Below are 24,875 nucleotides of genomic sequence, written 5' to 3'. Positions count from 1 at the left end.
TAGATATTAAGGGTATCGTAAATAGTGAAGGTAAATGGGAATCAATCTAAAGCATGCTAGATATTAAGGGTATCGTAAATAGTGAAGGTAAATGGGAATCAATCTAAAGCATGCTAGATATTAAGGGTATCGTAAATAGTCAAGGTAAATGGGAATCAATCTAAAGCATGCTAGATATTAAGGGTATCGTAAATAGTCAAGGTAAATGGGAATCAATCTAAAGCATGCTAGATATTAAGGGTATCGTAAATAGTCAAGGTAAATGGGAATCAATCTAAAGCATGCTAGATATTAAGGGTATCGTAAATAGTCAAGGTAAATGGGAATCAATCTAAAGCATGCTAGATATTAAGGGTATCGTAAATAGTCAAGGTAAATGGGAATCAATCTAAAGCATGCTAGATATTAAGGGTATCGTAAATAGTCAAGGTAAATGGGAATCAATCTAAAGCATGCTAAATATTAAGGGTATCGTAAATAGTGAAGGTAAATGGGAATCAATCTAAAGCATGCTAGATATTAAGGGTATCGTAAATAGTCAAGGTAAATGGGAATCAATCTAAAGCATGCTAGATATTAAGGGTATCGTAAATAGTCAAGGTAAATGGGAATCAATCTAAAGCATGCTAGATATTAAGGGTATCGTAAATAGTGAAGGTAAATGGGAATCAATCTAAAGCATGCTAGATATTAAGGGTATCGTAAATAGTCAAGGTAAATGGGAATCAATCTAAAGCATGCTAGATATTAAGGGTATCGTAAATAGTGAAGGTAAATGGGAATCAATCTAAAGCATGCTAGATATTAAGGGTATCGTAAATAGTGAAGGTAAATGGGAATCAATCTAAAGCATGCTAAATATTAAGGGTATCGTAAATAGTGAAGGTAAATGGGAATCAATCTAAAGCATGCTAGATATTAAGGGTATCGTAAATAGTGAAGGTAAATGGGAATCAATCTAAAGCATGCTAAATATTAAGGGTATCGTAAATAGTGAAGGTAAATGGGAATCAATCTAAAGCATGCTAAATATTAAGGGTATCGTAAATAGTGAAGGTAAATGGGAATCAATCTAAAGCATGCTAAATATTAAGGGTATCGTAAATAGTCAAGGTAAATGGGAATCAATCTAAAGCATGCTAAATATTAAGGGTATCGTAAATAGTCAAGGTAAATGGGAATCAATCTAAAGCATGCTAGATATTAAGGGTATCGTAAATAGTGAAGGTAAATGGGAATCAATCTAAAGCATGCTAAATATTAAGGGTATCGTAAATAGTCAAGGTAAATGGGAATCAATCTAAAGCATGCTAGATATTAAGGGTATCGTAAATAGTCAAGGTAAATGGGAATCAATCTAAAGCATGCTAGATATTAAGGGTATCGTAAATAGTCAAGGTAAATGGGAATCAATCTAAAGCATGCTAGATATTAAGGGTATCGTAAATAGTCAAGGTAAATGGGAATCAATCTAAAGCATGCTAGATATTAAGGGTATCGTAAATAGTCAAGATAAATGGGAATCAATCTAAAGCATGCTAGATATTAAGGGTATCGTAAATAGTCAAGGTAAATGGGAATCAATCTAAAGCATGCTAGATATTAAGGGTATCGTAAATAGTCAAGGTAAATGGGAATCAATCTAAAGCATGCTAAATATTAAGGGTATCGTAAATAGTCAAGGTAAATGGGAATCAATCTAAAGCATGCTAGATATTAAGGGTATCGTAAATAGTCAAGGTAAATGGGAATCAATCTAAAGCATGCTAGATATTAAGGGTATCGTAAATAGTGAAGGTAAATGGGAATCAATCTAGAGCATGCTAGATATTAAGGGTATCGTAAATAGTCAAGGTAAATGGGAATCAATCTAAAGCATGCTAGATATTAAGGGTATTGTAAATAGTCAAGGTAAATGGGAATCAATCTAAAGCATGCTAGATATTAAGGGTATCGTAAATAGTCAAGGTAAATGGGAATCAATCTAAAGCATGCTAGATATTAAGGGTATCGTAAATAGTCAAGGTAAATGGGAATCAATCTAAAGCATGCTAGATACTAAGGGTATCGTAAATAGTCAAGGTAAATGGGAATCAATCTAAAGCATGCTAGATATTAAGGGTATCGTAAATAGTCAAGGTAAATGGGAATCAATCTAAAGCATGCTAAATCAAAGTGTCAACCCAAGGTTCAAAGTCGCCACTTATCCCTCGAGGACCCTGGGGATCAAACAACGGTCCGGGACCGTTAATTTTTAGAGGAGACACGTTTTTACTCCTTAAAATGACGAGTTTTTAATATTTGGGCCTATTTCATATTTTTTTGGTCGCTGAGGGCAACAAAACAATTTTTTTGTGTGGCCTAATTCACTTCGGTATTAGATAAAACAATCTTAATGTGGATTATAAAAATACAGTGGAAAATCTTTCATTTATCTGTAAGTTTGTCATAACATCAGAGTTTGTATTGCAACACTTTTTTCTAGGTCTATGATATGTTTAATTTTTCCAATGAACACATTAATGTGTATGAGAATTAAATAATTAGAGGCAAATGAAGTAACAATTTTGATTATTTAAATCAAAGAGAACTAAAGAAAGCTCCCATGTGAACACAAAATAAATGCAATCATTGTTGTTTCATAAAACATCTCCAGGAAATAAAAATTTTCAACAGTCAGTGAAGGAACAATGGCAGCTGAGGTTAAGCCAGCAGATGCTCAGCATCAATATATTACAAATTTGAGCAAAATTAGTTTTTTTCGAGATTTTGCTTACACAGGCTGAAATGTGCTACTTAATATGCATGGAAATCACCTTAAAACTAATGAAATGCAATAATTGGTTCGTGAGATATTGACGTTGATATTGTTATTGGAAAAGCTGAAAATTGTTTATTATACAAATCAGGTTAATTAGTATGCAAGGGTTTCAACCCCAAAATTATAAGGGTTGTGCACTGTTTCTATAAAATGCAACGATTGGTTTTAAAGTTATTGTTGGAAAAGGTGAAAAACAAATAATACCCTGCTCCAACACTCTAAGACAAGGGAATTATCAGCAGTATATGTACTAGGGTATAAGAAATCTTGCACACACAAAAAAAGTAATCACCATTGAATTACTTACGCTCTATTTCTCTTATTTCAGTCAATTTTAATTCTCTTTCAATCTTCTTATCATCTAAGCCTTCATCCAACCATTTATTGCATTGAAAGACATACTCTGTCTTTGACCCTTTAGAGTCTCTGATGGCCACTTCTTGACAAAACCATCCAGCACCGGGACCAGAACCATCATGTGATATTACTACTTTCCTAGGTTTTCCCAGTGAAATAGCTTCAATTTCAAACGAATCCACCTGTAAAAAAATAAAGTGGTTAACACATTCTCACATTTGACAACAATTATGAAGAAACATAATTAAACCCTTTACCACAGTCAACTTGTTTCACCATTTGTGTAATAATAATTTTTTATAATAATAATAATAATAATAATTTATTCCCTTTGCTTCCTCCGATAGAGGTATGAGAGAACTAAATAATATACATTAGATAATACAAACGGAAAATACATGTACATGGAAGCGTCACACGAAATAAATTAATAAATTAGAAGAAATGCATAATAAGGCATGTGTGGTACAGTAACTTGTCATAATTACTCGCCTGTCCTTGTTGAAACTTGTCACTGATATCTGAACGGTGTAGCAACCGCTTCCCAGTATCCCCTCTGTCACCATAGATACAGATATAAACATTGGCATCAGTATCAGAACCAGGTTCATCACCAGTGTAGACTTGGACAAAATATCTCACCACTGAAATTATAAGGAATACATGCTGTGAAAAATCAATTGCACAATCAGACATGTTTAACGGTGTTTATAATCAATGCAATTGATAAGTCATTTACAGGGTAAAGGCCCATACATGAGCAGGAAATAAACTTGTTATATATTATATTATCAGTGCAATCCTATATTTGTCACAGAAAAAACTTATAAACTTACTTGGCAATGGTTTTCTTCCAGGCTTGACAACTGCCAATTCCCTGAGAGAGTCGCCATCATCTTCTGTTCGTGACAACCAACGATTGACTTTAAATTTCAGCTGTTCATTACTCACCATGTCTTGCATACGTACTTGACTAAGATGCCAGGAGTCATCCCAAGAATTCTCTTCTTGCAGTCCAAGACGTATTTTATACATGTCAGTGATAGTGCCAAGATTTATCTATCAAAACAACAGTTTATTTTGCTTTATTCCACACAAGAAACAATGTAATCCATAGTAATTTGTATAAGGTAGCCACAAATGTAAATTTTATGAAATATCAAACATTTCTAAAGAATGCTGTTAATTCCCTCCTGGGATAAACTGTAATTACCGGGGGTAGATTTATTTCCCACAAATGCCTTCTAATTAACAAATTGTGCAGTTGTTTGCATAGTAACAGTTTACCTCACAATGAGAATAGATGCTCCAGTATTAGGTTATGCTGTAAACCTTGTTGCTGCAACAATTATTTAAAGTGCCTGTGAAATGCCAACGCACATTTCCCATTTTGAATTTGTGCTGCACTGAAATAGACAGTTATTGATTTTTTGGTTGAAAATGATTTCTCGTGTCTAAGTAAATTTGACATATTTTTCGTCTTGTTATTTTTGGCGGTGTTTTTTTTTTGAAACGTTATGTTTTTGTGTGGACTCAACAATGCTTACAGTTATAGCGTGAGAATTTACGCATTTCCAAACAATCCGAAAGTCTGACATCAGTAGATGAAAGCCGTATAATCAGAGAAAAAGTCGGGATAGACATTCTCCTTATAGCACAGATTCTTCAGCCAAACATCTGTCCTCATTTATAAAAAAAAAAAACAGCTTGGATTTAAAGACAAGTGCCGAAAAATGACTAAACCTGGAACAGTACTGCACTACCGGTAACACTTTTTAAAGAACTATATTCCAGACAAGCCCATGTTCACCATTACGCAGCACTAAAACTTTGACAATTGTTTTTAATTACACTGTCTCAAAGTTTCTGAATTGTTTTGTGATTGGTGTTGACTTCACACTTCTGTGAACTTATCTTGCAATTTGATCTGTGTAACAAGTGGGCTGTCAATATTTTGCAACCATGTATTTTTAATGTGATGTCGTAATTATGATAATCACGATAACTCAAATCACACTCTGAATATTTGCTGCGTTTCGCATTAAATTATTTTTATTATCCAATCAAATACCGCTATTCACACACTTTTCCTCGTCGTGACCGACGGGTTCACCCATTTCAACAGGATGTCAAATCATTTGCATGTGGCTATCATTTCGTAACTGTGATTTACGAATCATCAACTCGTTATATAATTTTGTTTATTATTTCATTGATCGTTATAGTTCAATGTTCAGAATGAAAACATTTTCTCTAATTATTTTATTTTTGAATCTTTTTTTTTTCACTTAGACGATGGATGGAATACACGAGTGTAAGAACATAGTAATCTGACAAATAACTAGTAGACGAGCCAGACATTAAACCTTACTTAGACAATAGATGCCGGCACTTCAACCTACTTCATCGACCACAGTACAAGTGACTCTGATTGTGCAGTACACCAGCTATGCCAGAAGAGAATGATATATTTTGTATCTAACTCAACCCCATACAATAACACTTTCAAGTACTTTTGAGAAACAAGTACATGAGTGGCAATTCACTCAAAGATGAGAAACAAGTACATGAGTGGCAATTCACTCAAAGATGAGAAACAAGTACATGAGTGGCAATTCACTCAAAGATGAGAAACAAGTACATGAGTGGCAATTCACTCAAAGATGAGAAACAAGTACATGAGTGGCAATTCACTCAAAGATGAGAAACAAGTACATGAGTGGCAATTCCTCAAAGATGAGAAACAAGTACATGAGTGGCAATTCACTCAAAGATGAGAAACAAGTACATGAGTGGCAATTCACTCAAAGATGAGAAACAAGTACATGAGTGGCAATTCACTCAAAGATGAGAAACAAGTACATGAGTGGCAATTCACTCAAAGATGAGAAACAAGTACATGAGTGGCAATTCACTCAAAGATGAGAAACAAGTACATGAGTGGCAATTCACTCAAAGATGAGAAACAAGTACATGAGTGGCAATTCACTCAAAGATGAGAAACAAGTACATGAGTGGCAATTCACTCAAAGATGAGAAACAAGTACATGAGTGGCAATTCACTCAAAGATGAGAAACAAGTACATGAGTGGCAATTCACTCAAAGATGAGAAACAAGTACATGAGTGGCAATTCACTCAAAGATGAGAAACAAGTACATGAGTGGCAATTCACTCAAAGATGAGAAACAAGTACATGAGTGGCAATTCACTCAAAGATGAGAAACAAGTACATGAGTGGCAATTCACTCAAAGATGAGAAACAAGTACATGAGTGGCAATTCACTCAAAGATGAGAAACAAGTACATGAGTGGCAATTCACTCAAAGATGAGAAACAAGTACATGAGTGGCAATTCACTCAAAGATGAGAAACAAGTACATGAGTGGCAATTCACTCAAAGATGAGAAACAAGTACATGAGTGGCAATTCACTCAAAGATGAGAAACAAGTACATGAGTGGCAATTCACTCAAAGATGAGAAACAAGTACATGAGTGGCAATTCACTCAAAGATGAGAAACAAGTACATGAGTGGCAATTCACTCAAAGATGAGAAAATTAAATAAGAAATGTGCCTTTTATACATTATCTGCAATGCATGCTAACCAGCAACTTCCCCTTCCGACATCACAAGGGGTATTTGAGTATGCAAAGAGATGTTAATAAAGAGCCTCGTTTTAAGATACAAAAAAATAAAATTAGCGTAGATTGAATTTGAAACCCATTTCTTCACTTTAAAATTTATTTTGTACCTAATAACATAACAAATAATAATATTTATTTAACAATAAAATATTTTTGGCCAGAAAATAGCAGGCATTTCACAGGCATTTTAACTACAAGTGACCATGAGAATCACAGTGAAACAAGGTTGGTCTGCTAAACATTACAATTACAGAAAATGAAAATAATTGTTTGCTGTCTACACTTGTAAAGCATCCAAATTGTCTAAACAATAGGGCTGACCATCATCTTAAACAGAATTTATTTTCTAAGCTATTCATTAAGTGATTGAAAAGTACCTGCACACTGTTAATTATCAGACAATCACATGACAAGATTGAAACTCACCATAAATTCAGTTTCATCACCAGCAGCTATAGTGTCTCCTTTCTTACCAAGTGTCAGCAAATCAGATGGGCCTTTCCTGCCATATGCAATAAACGTGATTGGTGCTTTTGTTCCCTTCTTGCCCGATTTCAACCAAATCTTCCAGTCACCATCTATAAATAAATATGATATTTACGATATATTGAAAGGGATTTTCATTTTGTCACTGCTGTACATAGATTTGCTGTGATGTAAGTGTGTCCTTCAAGTTGATATGAAGTGTCACTGCTGTACATAGATTTGCTGTGATATAAGTGTGCCCTTCAAGTTGATATGAAGTGTCACTGCTGTACATAGATTTGCTGTGATATAAGTGTGCCCTTCAAGTTGATATGAAGTGTCACTGCTGTACATAGATTTGCTGTGATATAAGTGTGCCCTTCAAGTTGATATGAAGTGTCACTGCTGTACATAGATTTGATGTGATATAAGTGTGCCCTTCAAGTTGATATGAAGCGTCACTGCTGTACATAGATTTGATGTGATGTAAGTGTGCCCTTCAAGTTGATATGAAGCGTCACTGTTGTACATAGATTTGCTGTGATGTAAGTGTGCCCTTCAAGTTGATATGAAGTGTCACTGCTGTACATAGATTTGCTGTGATGTAAGTGTGCCCTTCAAGTTGATATGAAGTGTCACTGTTGTACATAGATTTGCTGTGATGTAAGTGTGCCCTTCAAGTTGATATGAAGCGTCACTGCTGTACATAGATTTGATGTGATGTAAGTGTGCCCTTCAAGTTGATATGAAGTGTCACTGCTGTACATAGATTTGCTGTGATGTAAGTGTGCCCTTCAAGTTGATATGAAGTGTCACTGCTGTACATAGATTAGCAGTGGTGTAAGTGTGCCCTTCAAGTTGATATGAAGCGTCACTGCTGTACATAGATTTGATGTGATGTAAGTGTGTCCGTCAAGTCAATATGAAGCGTCACTGCTGTACATACATTTGCTGTGATGTAAGTGTGCCCTTCAAGTCAATATGAAGTGTCACTGCTTTACATAGATTTGCTGGTATAAGTGTGCCCTTCAAGTCGATATGAAGTGTCACTGCTGTTACATAGATTTGCAGTGATGTAAGTGTGCCCTTCAAGTTGATATGAAGTGTCACTGCTGTACATAGATTTGTTGTGATATAAGTGTGCCTTTCAAGTTGATATGAAGCGTCACTGCTGTACATAGATTTGATGTGATGTAAGTGTGCCCTTCAAGTCAATATGAAGCGTCACTGCTGTTACATAGATTTGCAGTGATGTAAGTGTGCCCTTCAAGTCAATATGAAGTGTCACTGCTGTACATAGATTTGCTGGTATAAGTGTGCCCTTCAAGTCGATATGAAGTGTCACTGCTGTTACATAGATTTGCAGTGATGTAAGTGTGCCCTTCAAGTTGATATGAAGTGTCACTGCTGTACATAGATTTGCTGTGATATAAGTGTGCCTTTCAAGTTGATATGAAGCGTCACTGCTGTACATAGATTTGATGTGATGTAAGTGTGCCCTTCAAGTCAATATGAAGCGTCACTGCTGTTACATAGATTTGCAGTGATGTAAATGTGCCCTTCAAGTTGATATGAAGTGTCACTGCTGTACATAGATTTGCTGTGATGTAAGTGTGCCCTTCAAGTTGATATGAAGTGTCACTGCTGTACATAGATTTGCTGGTATAAGTGTGCCCTTCAAGTTGATATGAAGTGTCACTGCTGTACATAGATTTGCAGTGATGTAAGTGTGCCCTTCAAGTTGATATTAAGCGTGACTGCTGTACATAGATTTGATGTGATGTAAGTGTGCCCTTCAAGTTGATATGAAGTGTCACTGCTGTACATAGATTTGCTGTGATGTAAGTGTGCCCTTCAAGTTGATATGAAGCGTCACTGCTGTACATAGATTTGATGTGATGTAAGTGTGCCCTTCAAGTTGATATGAAGCGTCACTGCTGTACATAGATTTGATGTGATGTAAGTGTGCCCTTCAAGTCAATATGAAGCGTCACTGCTGTACATAGATTTGATGTGATGTAAGTGTGCCCTTCAAGTTGATATGAAGTGTCACTGCTGTACATAGATTTGCTGTGATGTAAGTGTGCCCTTCAAGTTGATATGAAGCGTCACTGCTGTACATAGATTTGATGTGATGTAAGTGTGCCCTTCAAGTCGATATGAAGCGTCACTGCTGTACATAGATTTGCTGTGATGTAAGTGTGTCCATCAAGTTGATATGAAGTGTCACTGCTGTACATAGATTTGCTGTGATGTAAGTGTGCCCTTCAAGTTGATATGAAGCGTCACTGTTGTACATAGATTTGCTGTGATGTAAGTGTGCCCTTCAAGTTGATATGAAGTGTCACTGCTGTACATAGATTTGCAGTGATGTAAGTGTGCCCTTCAAGTTGATATGAAGTGTCACTGCTGTACATAGATTTGATGTGATGTAAGTGTGCCCTTTAAGTCGATATGAAGTTTCACTACTGCACATAGATTTGCTGTGATGTTACTAGTTACGCTAATTGATATTGATATACGGATTTTGAAAATCATCCTCTTTTAGTTATAGAAAATTTTATAAATAAATTAAGTGTCAAAACAAAAAAAATTAGAAGCCAAAACATTATTGTTCGTGTCTCAAGTCAACTATACAGTCACATACAATTTTACTTTTTTAAATTTTGGCAATTTTGTTTTGACTTCGAATCCCTGCAGTAAGAAATAGCAGAAAAAAAGATAAACAATGAACGCAGAACAGATGACCAGATATACAAGTCATAGTCCCTGTTAAATTTTTGAAAGTTCTCTTTGTGTTTGTCATATTAAAGTGGAAGGGTTGTCGCGAGCATGTCCTTGAAATTTGAGTCCCAAGTGCGGATACAACAGATTCTTTATTAACATCAAATTCGAACATGTGTTTCGTGATGACCTCCCAGAGATATAGAGATATAGTAATATGGCCACAAATAAAAACAGCCGTTATTCGGCCATCTTTGATGTAATTATGGAACAAAGTGACATCTATAATGTATGTGCCAAATACGAATGAAAATGGTACATAAATCTTGGAAATATAGTAGTGAGGCCAAAAAGTCAGATGGCTGTCAATCAGCCATCCTTGACCAGATTTTGAAACAAATTGTCATGAACATGTATCCTAACATGTATAAAGTATGTGCCAAATTTGAATGAAAACTGACAAAGCAAGTCCAAGATACCACATTTTAAAAAAACAAGCTATGCATGGAACAGTCCCCGTTAGTTATCAAATTTAAGATATATAGTTTTGTTGATAGTAATATAGCTGGAATATAACCATGTCAGGAATATGATTTTTTAACATTAAAATGATTGACATTTGTATCTGATCATCAAACAAGTACTTATCCATATTGAGAGATATTGCTCTGGAACAGTATTCAAAATCAGCCATTTTGAATACATGTATATATATAACATGATGTATAACGAATATATAAAATTTGAATATAATCAGTCAAAGCATTTAAGAGATATGGCTCTAGAAGCCCAATCATTAAAACAAAATGGCCACCAGTCAGCCATTTTGAAGCCAATCTGAGAAAAAAATTACGTGCATCAGGAACCCATAATGTCTATTGTATATACCAAGTTTGAACAAAATTCATCCATAAATGCCAGAAATGCTTGATATTTGATGATTTTTTAGCACGAAAATGGCCACCATTTGGCCATTTTAAATAGGATTGTCAAACCAATATATCTGTTTATCTATGACATGATGTATAATGAATGTTTAAAATTTGAATATAATCAGTCAAAACAAGTCGGAGATATGGGTCTAGAAGCCCATTCATTAAAACAAAATGGCCGCCAGACAGTCATTTTAAATCCGATCTGAAAAATAAATGATGTGCATCAGGAACCTGTAATGTCTAATATATGTACCAAGTTTCAATGAAATCCATCCATAAATGCTTGATATTTGATGATTTTTTAGCACGAAAATGGCCACCATTTGGCCATTTTAAATAGGATTGTCAAACCAATATATCTGTTTATCTATGACGTGATGTATAATGAATGTTTAAAATTTGAATATAATCAGTCAAAACAAGTGGGAGATATGGGTCTAGAAGCCCATTCATTAAAACAAAATGGCCGCCAGACAGCCATTTTGAATCCGATCTGAAAAATAAAAGATGTGCATCAGGAACCTGTAATGTCTAATATATGTACCAAGTTTGAATAAAATCCATCCATAAATGCTTGATATTTGATGATTTTTTAGCACAAAAATGGCCACCATTTGGCCATTTTGAATAGGATCATCAAACCAATATATCTGTTTATCTATGACATGATGTATAATGAATATTTAAAATTTGAACATAATCAGTGAAAGCAAGTCAGAGATATGGCACAAGAACCACATTCATTAAAACAAAATGGCCACCAGTCGGCCATTTTGAATCTTATCTGAAAAACAAAATTATTTGCATCAAGGTCCAATAATGTATATACCAATTTTGAACAAAATCCATCTGTAAACAGCCGAGAAATGCTTGATTTTGGATGATTTTTTAGCACAAAAATGGCCGCCATTCGGCCATCTTGAATCAGATCGTGAAACAAATTGATATGCATATGTATAATATAATGTATGATGTATGTGTGAAGTTTGATTGTGACTGATCCAGGCATTTCTAAGATACAGGTACGGACGCATGCACGGACGCACGGACACGCGGAGGTCAAAACATGAGTCCCCGTTTTCGGACTGCGTCCAAACAGGGACTAACAAGATGGCTGCCAGGCGGCCATTTTGAATCCTATCGCTAAACCATTACATGTGCATATGTCCCACATAAAGTACTAGGCACATGCAAAGAATGAACAGAATCGGTTCAAAGGATTCTGAAATATGACCTCAAACGGACAGACACACAGACAGTCGAACGGACGCACAGACGGATGGTCAGAGGACATGTATCCTAACATGTATAATCTATGTACCAAATTTGAATGAAAACTGACAAAGCATGTCCAAATTTCAAAAAACTAGATGGCTGCCAGTCAGCCATTTTGAATCGAATCGCTAAACCACTGCATGTGCATATGTCCCACATAAGGTACTAGGCACATGCAAAGAATGAACGAAATTGATCCAAAGGATTCTGCAATATGACTCTGGACGGACGGATACACAGAAGCATGGACGGAGACCGAATTATAAATCCCAGTTTTCGGACTTCGTCTGAACGGGGACTAAATATACATTTACCTAGGTATGTAGTTTTCTTTGGTTCATCATCTATAATTAATGGTGGTGTTCTTGGTGATGGTACAATATCTGTACCCTTCTTCATACCCCCTAACAATTAAACAAAATATATTAATATTGGTATTGGAAGATGCTGATACTGTGAGAATAGATTGCTTAAGGTCACATGTTAAAACAAAAATTGGGTTTTATACAAATTACAGAGTTAATATACATGGGAAGATCAAAGAAAGCTTAGAAAGAACTGTGTGTGCTGAGAGTATTGAAGACACATTAAAAATTAATTCAAAATTACTTGTATTTGAGATATTGATGGAAAACTGAAAACTAATTATGTAAATCAGGTAACTAATATGAACAGATTTGAGTGTAAAACTAATAAGGTCTGTGTGATGTAATATCTATGTACCAGGTTTCATTGAAATGTGATTAGAACAAAAAAACTATGAATTATCATTAGAGAATTAATATTAATTGATCGGGCCTGTCTATTGTCAGTGTTAATTAATTATGTTAATTAGGTGATTAATAAGCATAAATATTTACCAAAAACTAATTAGGTCTCTGCATAGTCCTATGTTCATTGAAATGTGATGATGAGTACTCTTTAAAAGTTTCATTAAAAATCCAATTGGTGGTTCTTTATACATGTATATCAGTGGAACATTCATGGACAAAATTAACTAATTATGCTAATAAGTTAATTAATATGCACAAATATTTACCCCAAAACTAATCAGGTCGCTGCGCAGTCTTTAAGTAACTATGTGAGGATTACTACTTGAAATATCAAAAGCTGAAAACTAATTAATTATGCAAATTAGGTGATTAATATATACTGATATTACCCTAAAAACTATCAGGTCTGTGCAGTGTCCTATGACATTTATGTACCAAGTTTTATTAAAATGTGATGATAACTACTTGAAATATCAAAAGCTGAAAATTAATTAATTATGCAAATTAGGTAATTAATATGTAGTGATATTACCCTAAAAACTATCAGGTCTGTGCAGTGTCCTATGACATCTCTGTACCAAGTGTTATTGAAATGTGATGATTAGTACTTTAGTTATCAGTGGAAAAGCCAAAAATTGATTAATCATTATGCAAATTAGGTAATTAATATTGCAGATTTTTACCCAAAACTAATCAAATCTGTGCATTAGATCAGAGCATCTATGTGCCAAGTTTTATCAAAATCCAATGAGTGGTTCTTTAGATATCAGTGGAACAGTCATGGAACAGCTAAAAATCAGCTAATTATCATGCAAATTAGGTAATTAATATGCACGGATTTTTACCAAAACCTAATCAAATCTGCGCATTGGCCCAGAGCATCTATGCACCAAGTTTCATCAAAAATCAATGTATGGTTCTTGAGATATCAGTGGAACAGACAGACACACATACACATACACACACACTAACTGCAAAGACTCCCATTGTGTGCTTCGCACACGGGAGTCAAAAAGTAAAACACAACCAAAAATTCTCCCCTCTTTTTTGAAACTCAATATAATGACAGTGCAAGCATGATCCCATTATGTTCAATGTATGCACCAAGTTTTAATTTTGATGCATTTATAACATTAAAATGGTCATCATTTGGCCATCTAGAATCTGATCATCAAACATATACATGTGTGTGACATGATCTATTATGGTTCTGAAACAGTTTTCATTAAAAAAAATATGCCACTAGTCGGGTAATTCAAAGCTGTTCGAAAAATAAATAATGTGCATCAAGGCCCCATAATATCATTCGGTCATCTTGAATCAAATCAAGAATTGAATGGATGTGCATATATATCCCAAGAGTTGTTACTCACATTGCACAACTTCTGGATAAAACCTGACATTACGTTCTCCAGTATCCACAGTAGGTCTAGCAATTCCACTAGTGGCAAATCCAGCATAGATGCCTCTGTTTTTTAGAGACTGAAGAGTGATAAAGCCTTTGTCTTTGTGTTTAGTCACTTTGAAATGACAGTACTCATCACCATTACCCTGTAAGCATATCATTGTCAATAATGGAATAGGGCATCAATTGTTATTGCCCATTAAAGGTTTATTGAAATCAGAGATAGAGGACATCAAAGCAAGACTGGTAGAGCAACATCATTCAATGGACTAAGGTAGAAGTACTGGAGGCAATGACGACAGAGAGACTTGGAGGTGGGTTGAGGGAATGTCAGCATTGAGTCAATGATTCAGCCAGGATGAGATGCTGAATTGGTCAAGTAGCAAACAATGAGTTGCGAGTTACAAAATGACAAAATTAACGTACCTAGAGAAGTAGGAAAACTAGCAGTAAACTATCAGTTCAATGCTTAGCAGTTTTGACGACATTGTTCAATAATTCCTAATTAATACATCCTCAATGATATCATTCAATATTTTGGTGCATTTGGTCATCTAAACTCATAACAATAACATTGATCCAACTTTACAAACATACCCAGTGACTAAGACCAAGAGTTGCAACAAGCAAGTTAAAAATGGATTATACATGTAGTACATGTATGTGTATGTAACTGTTTCAATTTGTTCAATGGTTTTGCAAAAGTAGGCATGTTTTTTGTAACTCTGACTCAGTGATTTCCTAACTTAAGGTAGCGGGACTATTATTTGCATACTTGTTTTCATCTTCTAATTGTGCCTAAATGACTACAAATAGACCCGGGAAAGTATATATTTTTAGAATCGCCAGACTTCAAGCTTTTCACAAGTGTATTTTGCATGCCCGTATCTGCAATCTACGAAGCGTTACTCAATCAAAGGTGAAAAATTACTTTTTCTGTAAAAAAAATAATTACGCATTTATGCTGGCGATAAGAAGTATTTTTTTCACTTTTCCTAGTTGTTCAATAGTCTGGTAAATTGAATGTGTCTGGTTAGTTTTATTCAAGCAACGCGTTTTAAAAAATAGTGTCCTGAATTTCAATTACTGTTTTAGTCGCATTGCCCCCAACTCAAACCACAACTCGTTGGTAAATAATCGATGAAATAGTTTGTCTGGACACATTCAAGTTCCTCTCATTGTCACCTTAAAGCTGTGAAAATTTGGTGTTAATCCGACGACAATAAGTATACGTTATTTTTTGTTAAAGACCTTGTATTTTGAAAAACATAAACTCCTAGAAAACGTCCATAAAGTAACAGCAAAGATTTTCAAGCTTGTTTATCGGCACAATCAATTTGTTTTCCCATCAAGGTCTGTTTTACCATGTGTAGGGACATCCAAATGTGTAAGGCTATTGGAAACCAAAATATAAAGGAATGGGATAGCTATAATTGGATAAATTCGGCATATGAAAACACCAAAATCAATGATTTTTTTTCAGTGGCTGTGTGACCTTGTGTCTGACACATTCATATGCAAATGACTAATCTGTGAAACAAACAGGGGCGGAGACAAACCACTCAAATGTTTGGAAACACTCATTGTGTGTCAGATAGCTACTGATAACACATCCTAACATTGCTTTGTCTTGAGTTTATCTTTGAAACTTATAGGCACACAGATTAAACCTGTGTTGTTGATTTTGGAAAACACTACTGAGGCTGCCTTGCTTCCCTTCAGAAAATCTATATTTTAACCAACTTACATGACATTCTATGTTATATTGACTTTATCATATGAAAGTTTATGGTGCATTTCATCAATTAATAAATAAATGTGAAAATCGTAATTTTCAACACAAATAATAGTCTCGCTACCTTAAACAATTCGGCATCTTGGCCAAAACTATGGTTGATGATGATTGATTTATGTGTTTAATGAAATGTGTTGGCACAAATAATTGATCCATATCTCACCAGACAATCGCATTGTCCATCTTTAACCCTCAGGAATTTACTTGGAAAAGCTACATTTTCCAACATTCTAATTCCTCCTTCCTCAACTTTATGTATTTTCCAGTATCCTCGCTGGGATTTCTTTCCACTTGCTGAGCATGCTCCATCTTCATCGCTGACAAAAACCTGGATTCTTGATGTATGTAAAACCACAACACCTGCATCACGTAACATACCCTGTTATCAAAAATATTATTTCCTTTAATTGCTTTGCTTGAATGTGACATGGTAATTGGTTTTGTTTCTATGGTAATACAATTATGGCATGCAACCCAGTAAAGAAAAACACTGTAAATAATCAAAATATACAAAATTCACAATGATTTCTTTTGACACAAAAGCTTTTTAAATATTTCAAATATAAACCACTTCAATTTACTTGTTTTACTTATGTTGACCATAAGTGTTCACCAGTGTTCTGTGAGAGTAAATCAACAGCCCACATTTACAACTTGACTGAAAATACAATATCATCATGGATCTGTACATGCAGTGATAATTATAACAAAAAAACAATAGTGGGTTGGTTGCAGCATATGTCCCTTTAAATTGAGCCTCACCTTCACGTAAGTAACAAACTGTTTAGATGGTCCGACACTGGAACCTCTGGTATCACCACTTCTCCCATTGGCTAGAAATGTTACAAACTGACTGGGTGTCTTTACTGATTCTAAAGACACACTACGGTCTTGATGTGTGCGAACTCGGAATTCACAGTAAGCTCCACCTTTGCCCTATGATTGAAGAAAATAATATTAGCACAATGCTGGCAATAAAAATATACTGTGGAATGATGGTTTTACATTAAATGAATGATATACTACTGATAAACGCAAAGAATTCATTTCCAGCTAGAAAAAAATAAGCATATCTCATATCATTGTTATCCATAACTATTTAATCTCAAGAAAAAATAGCCTGGAGTAACAAGTTCCTAACAAATTATGTTCAAACACCGAGTGAAACAGAAAGTGGAAATGAAGTTGCTTTTTCTCAAAATTCTTCTCATTTCTATAATATGAATTCAAGAGGCAATATTCTCAAAAACAAAATGTAGTTTATAACATCGCCACCACCCCAAAAGACTAGGACCCTTTCTAACCATGGCCTCCACCCCAAACCAACACCCATTCCCCACCTCTATTGGATTTGATAAGATTTTTAACATAATAAATTTTTGGCAAAACTGACACAGAATAGATTGAATGAAACATGACATACTAATAGACATTCAGCTGGCACTTTTGGTGACTCTTTTTCTGACAACAGCAATAATTTGCAATACTATGTTTGTGAAATGTTTTTTCAAGTTCAATAATAACTAGTAGATTTTTTTTTGAAAGAAAATATTGCTGTTTTCAGGAAAAACACATTAGGTAAAATAAAGACATCCCTTGTTACCCACAATGCCTTGTGCATGTTTAGCTGAAAGCAGGTCATGTGACCATAGCAAGAATAATGTTATGAGAATGACAACTGTCTCTAATACGAAATTGATATGCTGGGTTACTTGGGTTATTTCTCATGTAAACTTTTCTGGTTATAAATTGCCTAGATGAACCTGAACCCGTTTAGGAGTATCAGAAGTAAGAAACAGACAATATATCCCAGCATACTAAAAATAGTCAGTTTCATAACAAAATTTTACAATGGCATATTTTCAGTGAAGTCACTCAAAGGACCAAGAGTTAAGTACTACAACACTACTGAGAGTGTGCAAACCAAAGAGTTATACTATAAAATTCTACGCAGCTAAAGTCAGTCTATGACTGTCACCCACCTAACCCATGCATATACATAGAATCAAATAGATACCTCTATTACATGATGAGAAAATGGCAGTACAAAAAGTAAACTATACTGCATGGTAGAAAAATAAAATTTAGATTTGTTAGAAGCGGTCAATATAGACAAGTAATTGCATTACATAGACCATAGGAGTTAACAAGTTTAAGAAGCAGCTTCTCGGCTGAGATACATTGTAGCTCCGATGTTGGCAATTCACATTTCAATTAAAGAATTGAAAATATCATCATGAAATGAACAAATCTGAGAGGACCACCTGTAGTATCTACATGTATAAAGCAACAAAAAGTCGAAAACATCACTTTTTTTTCCAAAAATGACAAAAATATTCACCAAAATTAGAGAATTAAAGATATCTACATGAAATGAACAAATCTAAGTGAGGTCTACTCAAGTATCAAAATGGTCAGGCTTGTAGTAGTTGTAGTTGTTGAAAAAGTTAAACGTTGATATGGACAATGACAATGCCAACAAACAATCACTCATGTGATAAGCTCTGGTTAAACAAAGTCAACAGCAATGCTAATAAAAAGTTTAAATATGATTGGTCAACAGCATGTCAGAAATATGGCTCTTGAATAGAATTCATTAACACAAAATTTACAACTTGTGGCCATTTTGTGTAGATGGTTTTGTTCAAAATTTGTGCATAAATTGTACATTATAGGATCTAATAAAACAAAATCATATGGTCCTATAATGTACAATTTATGCACAAATTTTGAACAAAACCATCTACGGTATATATGATGAGATAAGGTTCCAGAATTTTAGAAGAGCTTTATTTTGATAAATTTTGAATATTAAAATGGACGCCCTTTTGACTATCTTGAATCTGATCATCAAATAAATATATTGAATATAGTTTGACGATAATCGGTCAAGGCATGTCAGAGATATGGCCCTCGAACTGCAATCATTCAAAATATTCTGCAGTCAGCTAATTGAATGCACCAACTTTGAATAAAACCTATCCATGCATGACTGAGATTCGTTTTTGGAATAGCAGAATTGATTTTTAAGCACTCAAATAGCTGCCATCCAGCCATCTTAAATCCAATCATGAAACCAATCAAGGTGCATATGATGCATGTGACTGGTACAGGTATGTCAGAGATACTGGTTGGGACGTACACACACATCTGCAAAAGTCTATCCATATACATCTCTGTTTTCAGACTTTGTCTGGTTAGAAGCAGTTGATATAGAATCACATTCAGTGTTTTAAATTTTGAACACTCATGCTTCCCCTTCAAACAATGTATGAACTATAAACAGAGTAATAACACAAACATACATTACATTATTTTGACTAGTTTACCTGACCAAGGACTTTACAATGATCAACAGCTAGGTGGTAGGATGGATTCATCACACTACGGAACACACGAATGTTTCCTTTTCTTCTGTGAACTTCAAAATGAGCTGCAAACAAAAATCACATGACCTGGAATTAATGATTTGATTGGTATAATTTGCCTTACTTAGAACTACCATAACAGTATGCAGACTAAATCTTCTAAGTGTAAAGTACAGAACATTAACTTAAAGTGCCTGTGAACTGTACATCACCACTATTTCAGATTTGTGACTTATCCATAAAGGATGAATAATGTATAATGATGAACAATTAGTGCTATTGAAAGTACACACTGTTATGATATCAAGCAGTGAAAAAACAGTGAAACTTTCGAAAATTTATTTTAAAAAAAAGACATTTGGACTACAGAAAAAAAAACTTCCACTGTACTGACTATATTCAGAAAAACAAAGTTACCAACTACATTACGGAATCCACACGAACCAGTTGACTGGCTGCCAGAAGTAAGAAAGGCCAAGGGAATGTACTGCTGTTACTATCAAGATAATGTATTGTTTGGAATACCACTTATATCTACTCTCAGACCACTGGTCCAGGAGTATTTTGACATATTACTTAGACAACCCAAACTCAACCCACTTGGTTTGATTTAAGTGATGTCATCATGTTATAATAATACCGATAATAATAATTATCTTTATTGCATTCGTAACCCTATTAGGATTTTGAATAAAATGTACATGTACTAATGAATACATGTATGTGAAATTTACAAAGCACAATTACTTAGAATCCTGATGCACCAAACATGATGACATCCCAACTCCAAAACATCTTGATGATGGACAACAAATGACAGACATTTTTTCAACTGAACTTTTGTTTAAGGGCAAGGCAAACAAGCCATGCGTAAGGAATGTGGGGTGAAAATGGTCACCAGTCCAATCCCTCAAAGGTCATCAAAACACAAAATGTACCTAATATGTATACTATTATGTCATGTCTCTGTACCTCCATGTACTTCAACAAAATTGGTCAAAGCATGTCTCACAAATAGATAACGACACAAGCAAATAAAATCAACATAGCTGCCATTTGACCATTTCAATTAAAAAAACAATACAAACTCACATACATCAGTGAATCATAAGTAATGTCAATGCCAATTTTAAATCACTATTATAGTGATTGATTTCTAAGTTTTACAATGGAGCAACAACAATGAGGACAGACATTTTCCTTTCATATACCTCCATCTATGATGACACAGACAAGACTATGATGAACAGACTGACAAATGGAACCCAAAAAACAAGCTCCATTCATCCAACAAGATAAACATAGCTGTGTAGTAAAATGTAACTTACAGAAAGGATCAGTGCCGTCTGGATCACCATTTGCATCAACTGTAGCATCAGCTTTCACTCGTACAGCTTTACTAGTGCCTTTACAGTACAATAGAACAGTGTTGCCTCTGTCATACTTCCATTTCTCAAGTGCCCACTATAAGGATTTAATTAAAATACAGTAAGAATACTAAGACATGTAATTATTGTGCTCTGATCAAAGTCAAATTATACCAACATCACTCACCATGTCTTTTTCAAGAGCTTGAACTAAAAAACAAACAAAAGAAACATTTATTAGCAATCTTCAAATACAAGAGTTAGATAACATTTGGTTTAAACTGAATGGATTTAGTTAGATCTGATAGTACAGGTGACATTTTTCATTCAATTACTTTGAACTGGACTGGGATCTAATACTTTGGATTTATTTTGATTTATTGCATGGTGAATGAAAACTGCAATAGATAATTTTCTGCTCACTCTGAGATCTTGTGTAATGTGTGAAAGATCGATCAAACAACTGTCGCATATGGAATATAGTGTTGAGATACACAATAAACTGACCATTATCATGGAAATACCCGAAAAATAATTTTGTGTTTGTCAAATCCTGCACAAACATACAAAGGACATCACTATGATGCTTTGTTTGTCCCGTTTTCATGTTAGATTTTACTCACAACAATGGATCTCGCAGTGAATGGAAAATAGTCTATTATAACGAGTTAACAAATAATGCAACAGATCTCATAAAGCAAGTATAATCAAGTGAGTGTGCACAAAATTTGCATAGTGTGAATATTGGTGTCTGTCTAAGAGCTGATACCATGATTGATTTAAACTTACCACTAGGTGGTTTAGTTTCCAGGAGCAGTTCTCTTACAGTTTTACCATCATCTTCTCCTTCATCCAACCATCTTAATTTAAAGAGCAAGTAATGATTTAGGGTGAGGATACATTTCTAGGAAATATTACTAGACACAAGTACTTTCAATGTTTAAATTGCTACATTTATATGCACAGTACATTGTGAGACACAGGATAATTGCAAAATAAACAGCCAACATTTCATTGGGTGTTACTAAAAAATTCAACTAGTGGAATAAATGGTTTGACTAGTATATTTTCTTCCTTGGAACCAGCCATCTTGGGAAATAAATGGTTCACAATAATCTGGTTGTATATGTTGTACATTTGTATATATACAAAGTATTTTCATTTCATATGCATTACCTGTGACATGGGAAAACAAATTCATCATGTGCATCAGGTGACTCCATGACAATAACTTTTTCTAAGTACCATCCATGCCCTGAAAATAAAATAACAAACATCACTTCATACAACAGGTAATCTTCCGTTTTTATGAAAATAAAAGTGACCTGTTGGTCAAAAGAGTTTCACTGTCTTCATGGATTGTTGTCATATCAACTAAGTTGTATACGATGACAGATTAGCTAAAGTGTCAAAGTTTACAGCGTCATTTGCCATGATAATTGTTCTTGTCATATCACAACCATAACAGTTTATAAGGTTGATGTCATGGTGATAGTAATTGTTATCACCAGGTTACAAATCTGAGACCTAGGCCAATAATTTTCAGGAAGAATTCAATAATAACATCGTCTCCAAAAATATGACCAAAACATTCACTTTAATTAGATAATTGAATATGTCTTCATGAAATGAACAAATCTGATATGAGATCTGATAACATGTAGCCAAAGGATTTGGCTGGTTGCTTATTTGTATAGCAAAAGTCGATGGATGACCAAATAATCACCTACAGATGTAAAAATTAAACTCTGCTCTGTCATCCATAGTAATCTAATTTCACGTACCAGGATCTGTATCTGTAAGTCCAACAACAACTTTCTGTATAGCACCCAAAGAGACAGCCTCCACAGAGAAGATATCAGTCTGGCCTTTCTCAAATTTGTTAGATCGTTTAGAGCGATGTAAATGTCTAGGTCCTGTATCACCTTTCTCACCATACATGGTGATATAAACATCAGCATCAGTTCCACCATTCCAGTAGTCACCAGTTACCATGGCAACTTGATATTTGCACACTGAGAAAAAAAGATGCAAGTAAGTGAACCATGATACTATAAATATTCAACTAACTAGCTATTGCATACATGACATCACATGCTCACAAACCTAATCAATATAGAAATCTTACTTGGAATAACTGGTTGACCATATTGAGTAACTGGCAACTCTCTACATATCTCTCCATCATCTTCTTCTGTAGATAACCATTTATTGCAGGGGAATGTGAATTCTTCATCAGTATGAATGTCTTGCAGCGTCACCTTGAGAAGTAATTCACATATTTCACCATCATTTGTGCTGGTTATAGTGCCCTCTACCCTTTAAAGGCTCAATACCTTTCATGGAATTAGTTTCCATTACAATAATTATTTATATTTAATAGTATTTATAATTATTTAATAAATATTATATATACATGTCTAAAACAAATAGTTTTAGATAAAAATGAAAAAAGAAATTCAAATATTGGTCATTAACAATTTAAGAATCACCATGAATAGTGATTATTTTAGTTTAAATTTACCAAGCAAAATATGATATGATGTGATTTTTTTACCATATAGGAATCTCATAATAAGTTATGCTGGCACTTCATATTGTTATCTCTTACTAAATTATAACTACAAGCAGGACAAATTTTAAATAATAATGTTATCATGAGAGTATACATCAAGACAATACAGGAACTTAACACGTTAGTTATTAATACTGCTTTTGTACATACATGTACTTTGTGATATTCACATGATTACTTCCTAATATGATATGCAAGAGAACATATTGTGAGAGTTGTAATAGTCAAATAGGATTTGCAGATTCGATAGGATGTCATAGAGGGTTTTTAATTTAAGGTTCTGATCAGCTGCTGGTACTTAATTATACTGAACTTTCACAACACAGCTGCTGCTTTCATATCATATATCTGTCACAAAATATTTCATTATGAGGATTTCTATTTAAATTTATAAATATTTATAAAGATAAAGCAGATGTGCTGAGAGTTTGAATGTAAATGTAAAATACATAATATTTTTTTCTCCACTGTCCAATCATAGTTTTATAGTCATAACATCACATTACATACTAGTTGAACCAAGCAATGGCAGTACATTTATATACCTACCTCCTCACATAACCAGCCAGCAAATTCTGCACTATTGTCATGTGAAATACGTATTTTGTAGAGGGGTCCAATATCACCAGCAGTAATCTGCATAAATAAAAAAAGTAAAACTCTCTAAAAAAAATTCTATGAACATGGAATTATTCAGAATGCAGAACCTTTCTTTAGTTTAACTTTGAGTTGAGTTGTTTTATTAGAAAGCGATGAAAATCCAAATGTTCTGGAAAATATTCTGATATGTTGCTATTACAATCTAAATAACTTTTTGACAAGAAAAGATAATACAATAGTATTACCATCACCATCAATGGGCCATTCCAGTTTATATCTGCAACCCCCCCCCCCCCCCCATGTTGATGAGGTCGGATTTCCAGCACTGTATGATGGGGAAAATACCCCGGAATTCCAACTGTATATGGAGAAACAGAATCAGGAAATCCAGACAAGTATGGAAAAAAAAAATCCAGGCAGTTATGGCTACTAAATAAAATATGGCCTAGTTTATCTCGCCACATACCGGTTGATGAGGTTAGATTTCCAACAGTATGACTAAAAAAACTTGGAATTCTGACTGTATATGGTAAAAAAATTGGGCCAGTATGAAATAGTTATTACTGAAATTAGATAAGGATGGTGGCACGAATGAGCTCATCAACACCGTGAATCAGGACTAGTTTGGATTTCTATTGTCAAATAAATATTTTTGAATTAGCATATAAGAGTTATATTTGGAAATCCTACTCTGTATGGTGGCACAAAGGAACTCATCAACACCGTAAGTAGGAACTATAGTTTTGGATTTCCATCACTGTATGGTGAA

The 24,875-nt window shown here is 34.4% G+C and overlaps 1 protein-coding gene and 1 long non-coding RNA gene across 2 annotated transcripts in view; both read right to left on the bottom strand.

The window, feature by feature from the left end:
- The window catches only part of LOC102804847 (uncharacterized), a 179,915-nt gene extending 156,989 nt beyond the window's left edge, over positions 1-22,926 (bottom strand). Inside the window, exons 1-14 of the mRNA XM_085493076.1 lie at positions 22,716-22,926; positions 22,108-22,186; positions 21,721-21,791; positions 21,119-21,141; positions 20,893-21,028; positions 19,526-19,629; positions 16,959-17,132; positions 16,360-16,575; positions 14,370-14,547; positions 12,538-12,627; positions 7,251-7,402; positions 4,015-4,237; positions 3,671-3,822; positions 3,129-3,360 (exon numbers count right to left, since the gene is read on the bottom strand). Coding sequence (XP_085349202.1) covers positions 3,129-3,360; positions 3,671-3,822; positions 4,015-4,237; positions 7,251-7,402; positions 12,538-12,627; positions 14,370-14,547; positions 16,360-16,575; positions 16,959-17,132; positions 19,526-19,629; positions 20,893-21,028; positions 21,119-21,141; positions 21,721-21,791; positions 22,108-22,186; positions 22,716-22,926 — 2,041 coding nt within the window. The remainder of the gene's footprint in view (positions 1-3,128; positions 3,361-3,670; positions 3,823-4,014; positions 4,238-7,250; positions 7,403-12,537; positions 12,628-14,369; positions 14,548-16,359; positions 16,576-16,958; positions 17,133-19,525; positions 19,630-20,892; positions 21,029-21,118; positions 21,142-21,720; positions 21,792-22,107; positions 22,187-22,715) is intronic.
- Positions 22,927-23,120: 194 nt separating this feature from the next.
- LOC146732315 (uncharacterized) lies at positions 23,121-24,143 on the bottom strand. The gene is made up of 2 exons (XR_014927033.1): positions 24,056-24,143; positions 23,121-23,192 (listed from the first exon to the last, which is right to left on the bottom strand). It is a non-coding gene; the product is annotated as an uncharacterized LOC146732315 (long non-coding RNA).
- Between the last annotated feature and the right edge of the window lie 732 nt (positions 24,144-24,875).

Source organism: Saccoglossus kowalevskii, chromosome 18 (genome assembly GCF_978046115.1).
Source record: "Saccoglossus kowalevskii chromosome 18, keSacKowa6.1, whole genome shotgun sequence".
In the NCBI taxonomy this organism is placed as follows: domain Eukaryota; kingdom Metazoa; phylum Hemichordata; class Enteropneusta; family Harrimaniidae; genus Saccoglossus; species Saccoglossus kowalevskii.
The sequence above is the reverse complement of the archived record's forward strand: the minus strand, read 5'-3'. Positions and strand labels throughout refer to the sequence as shown.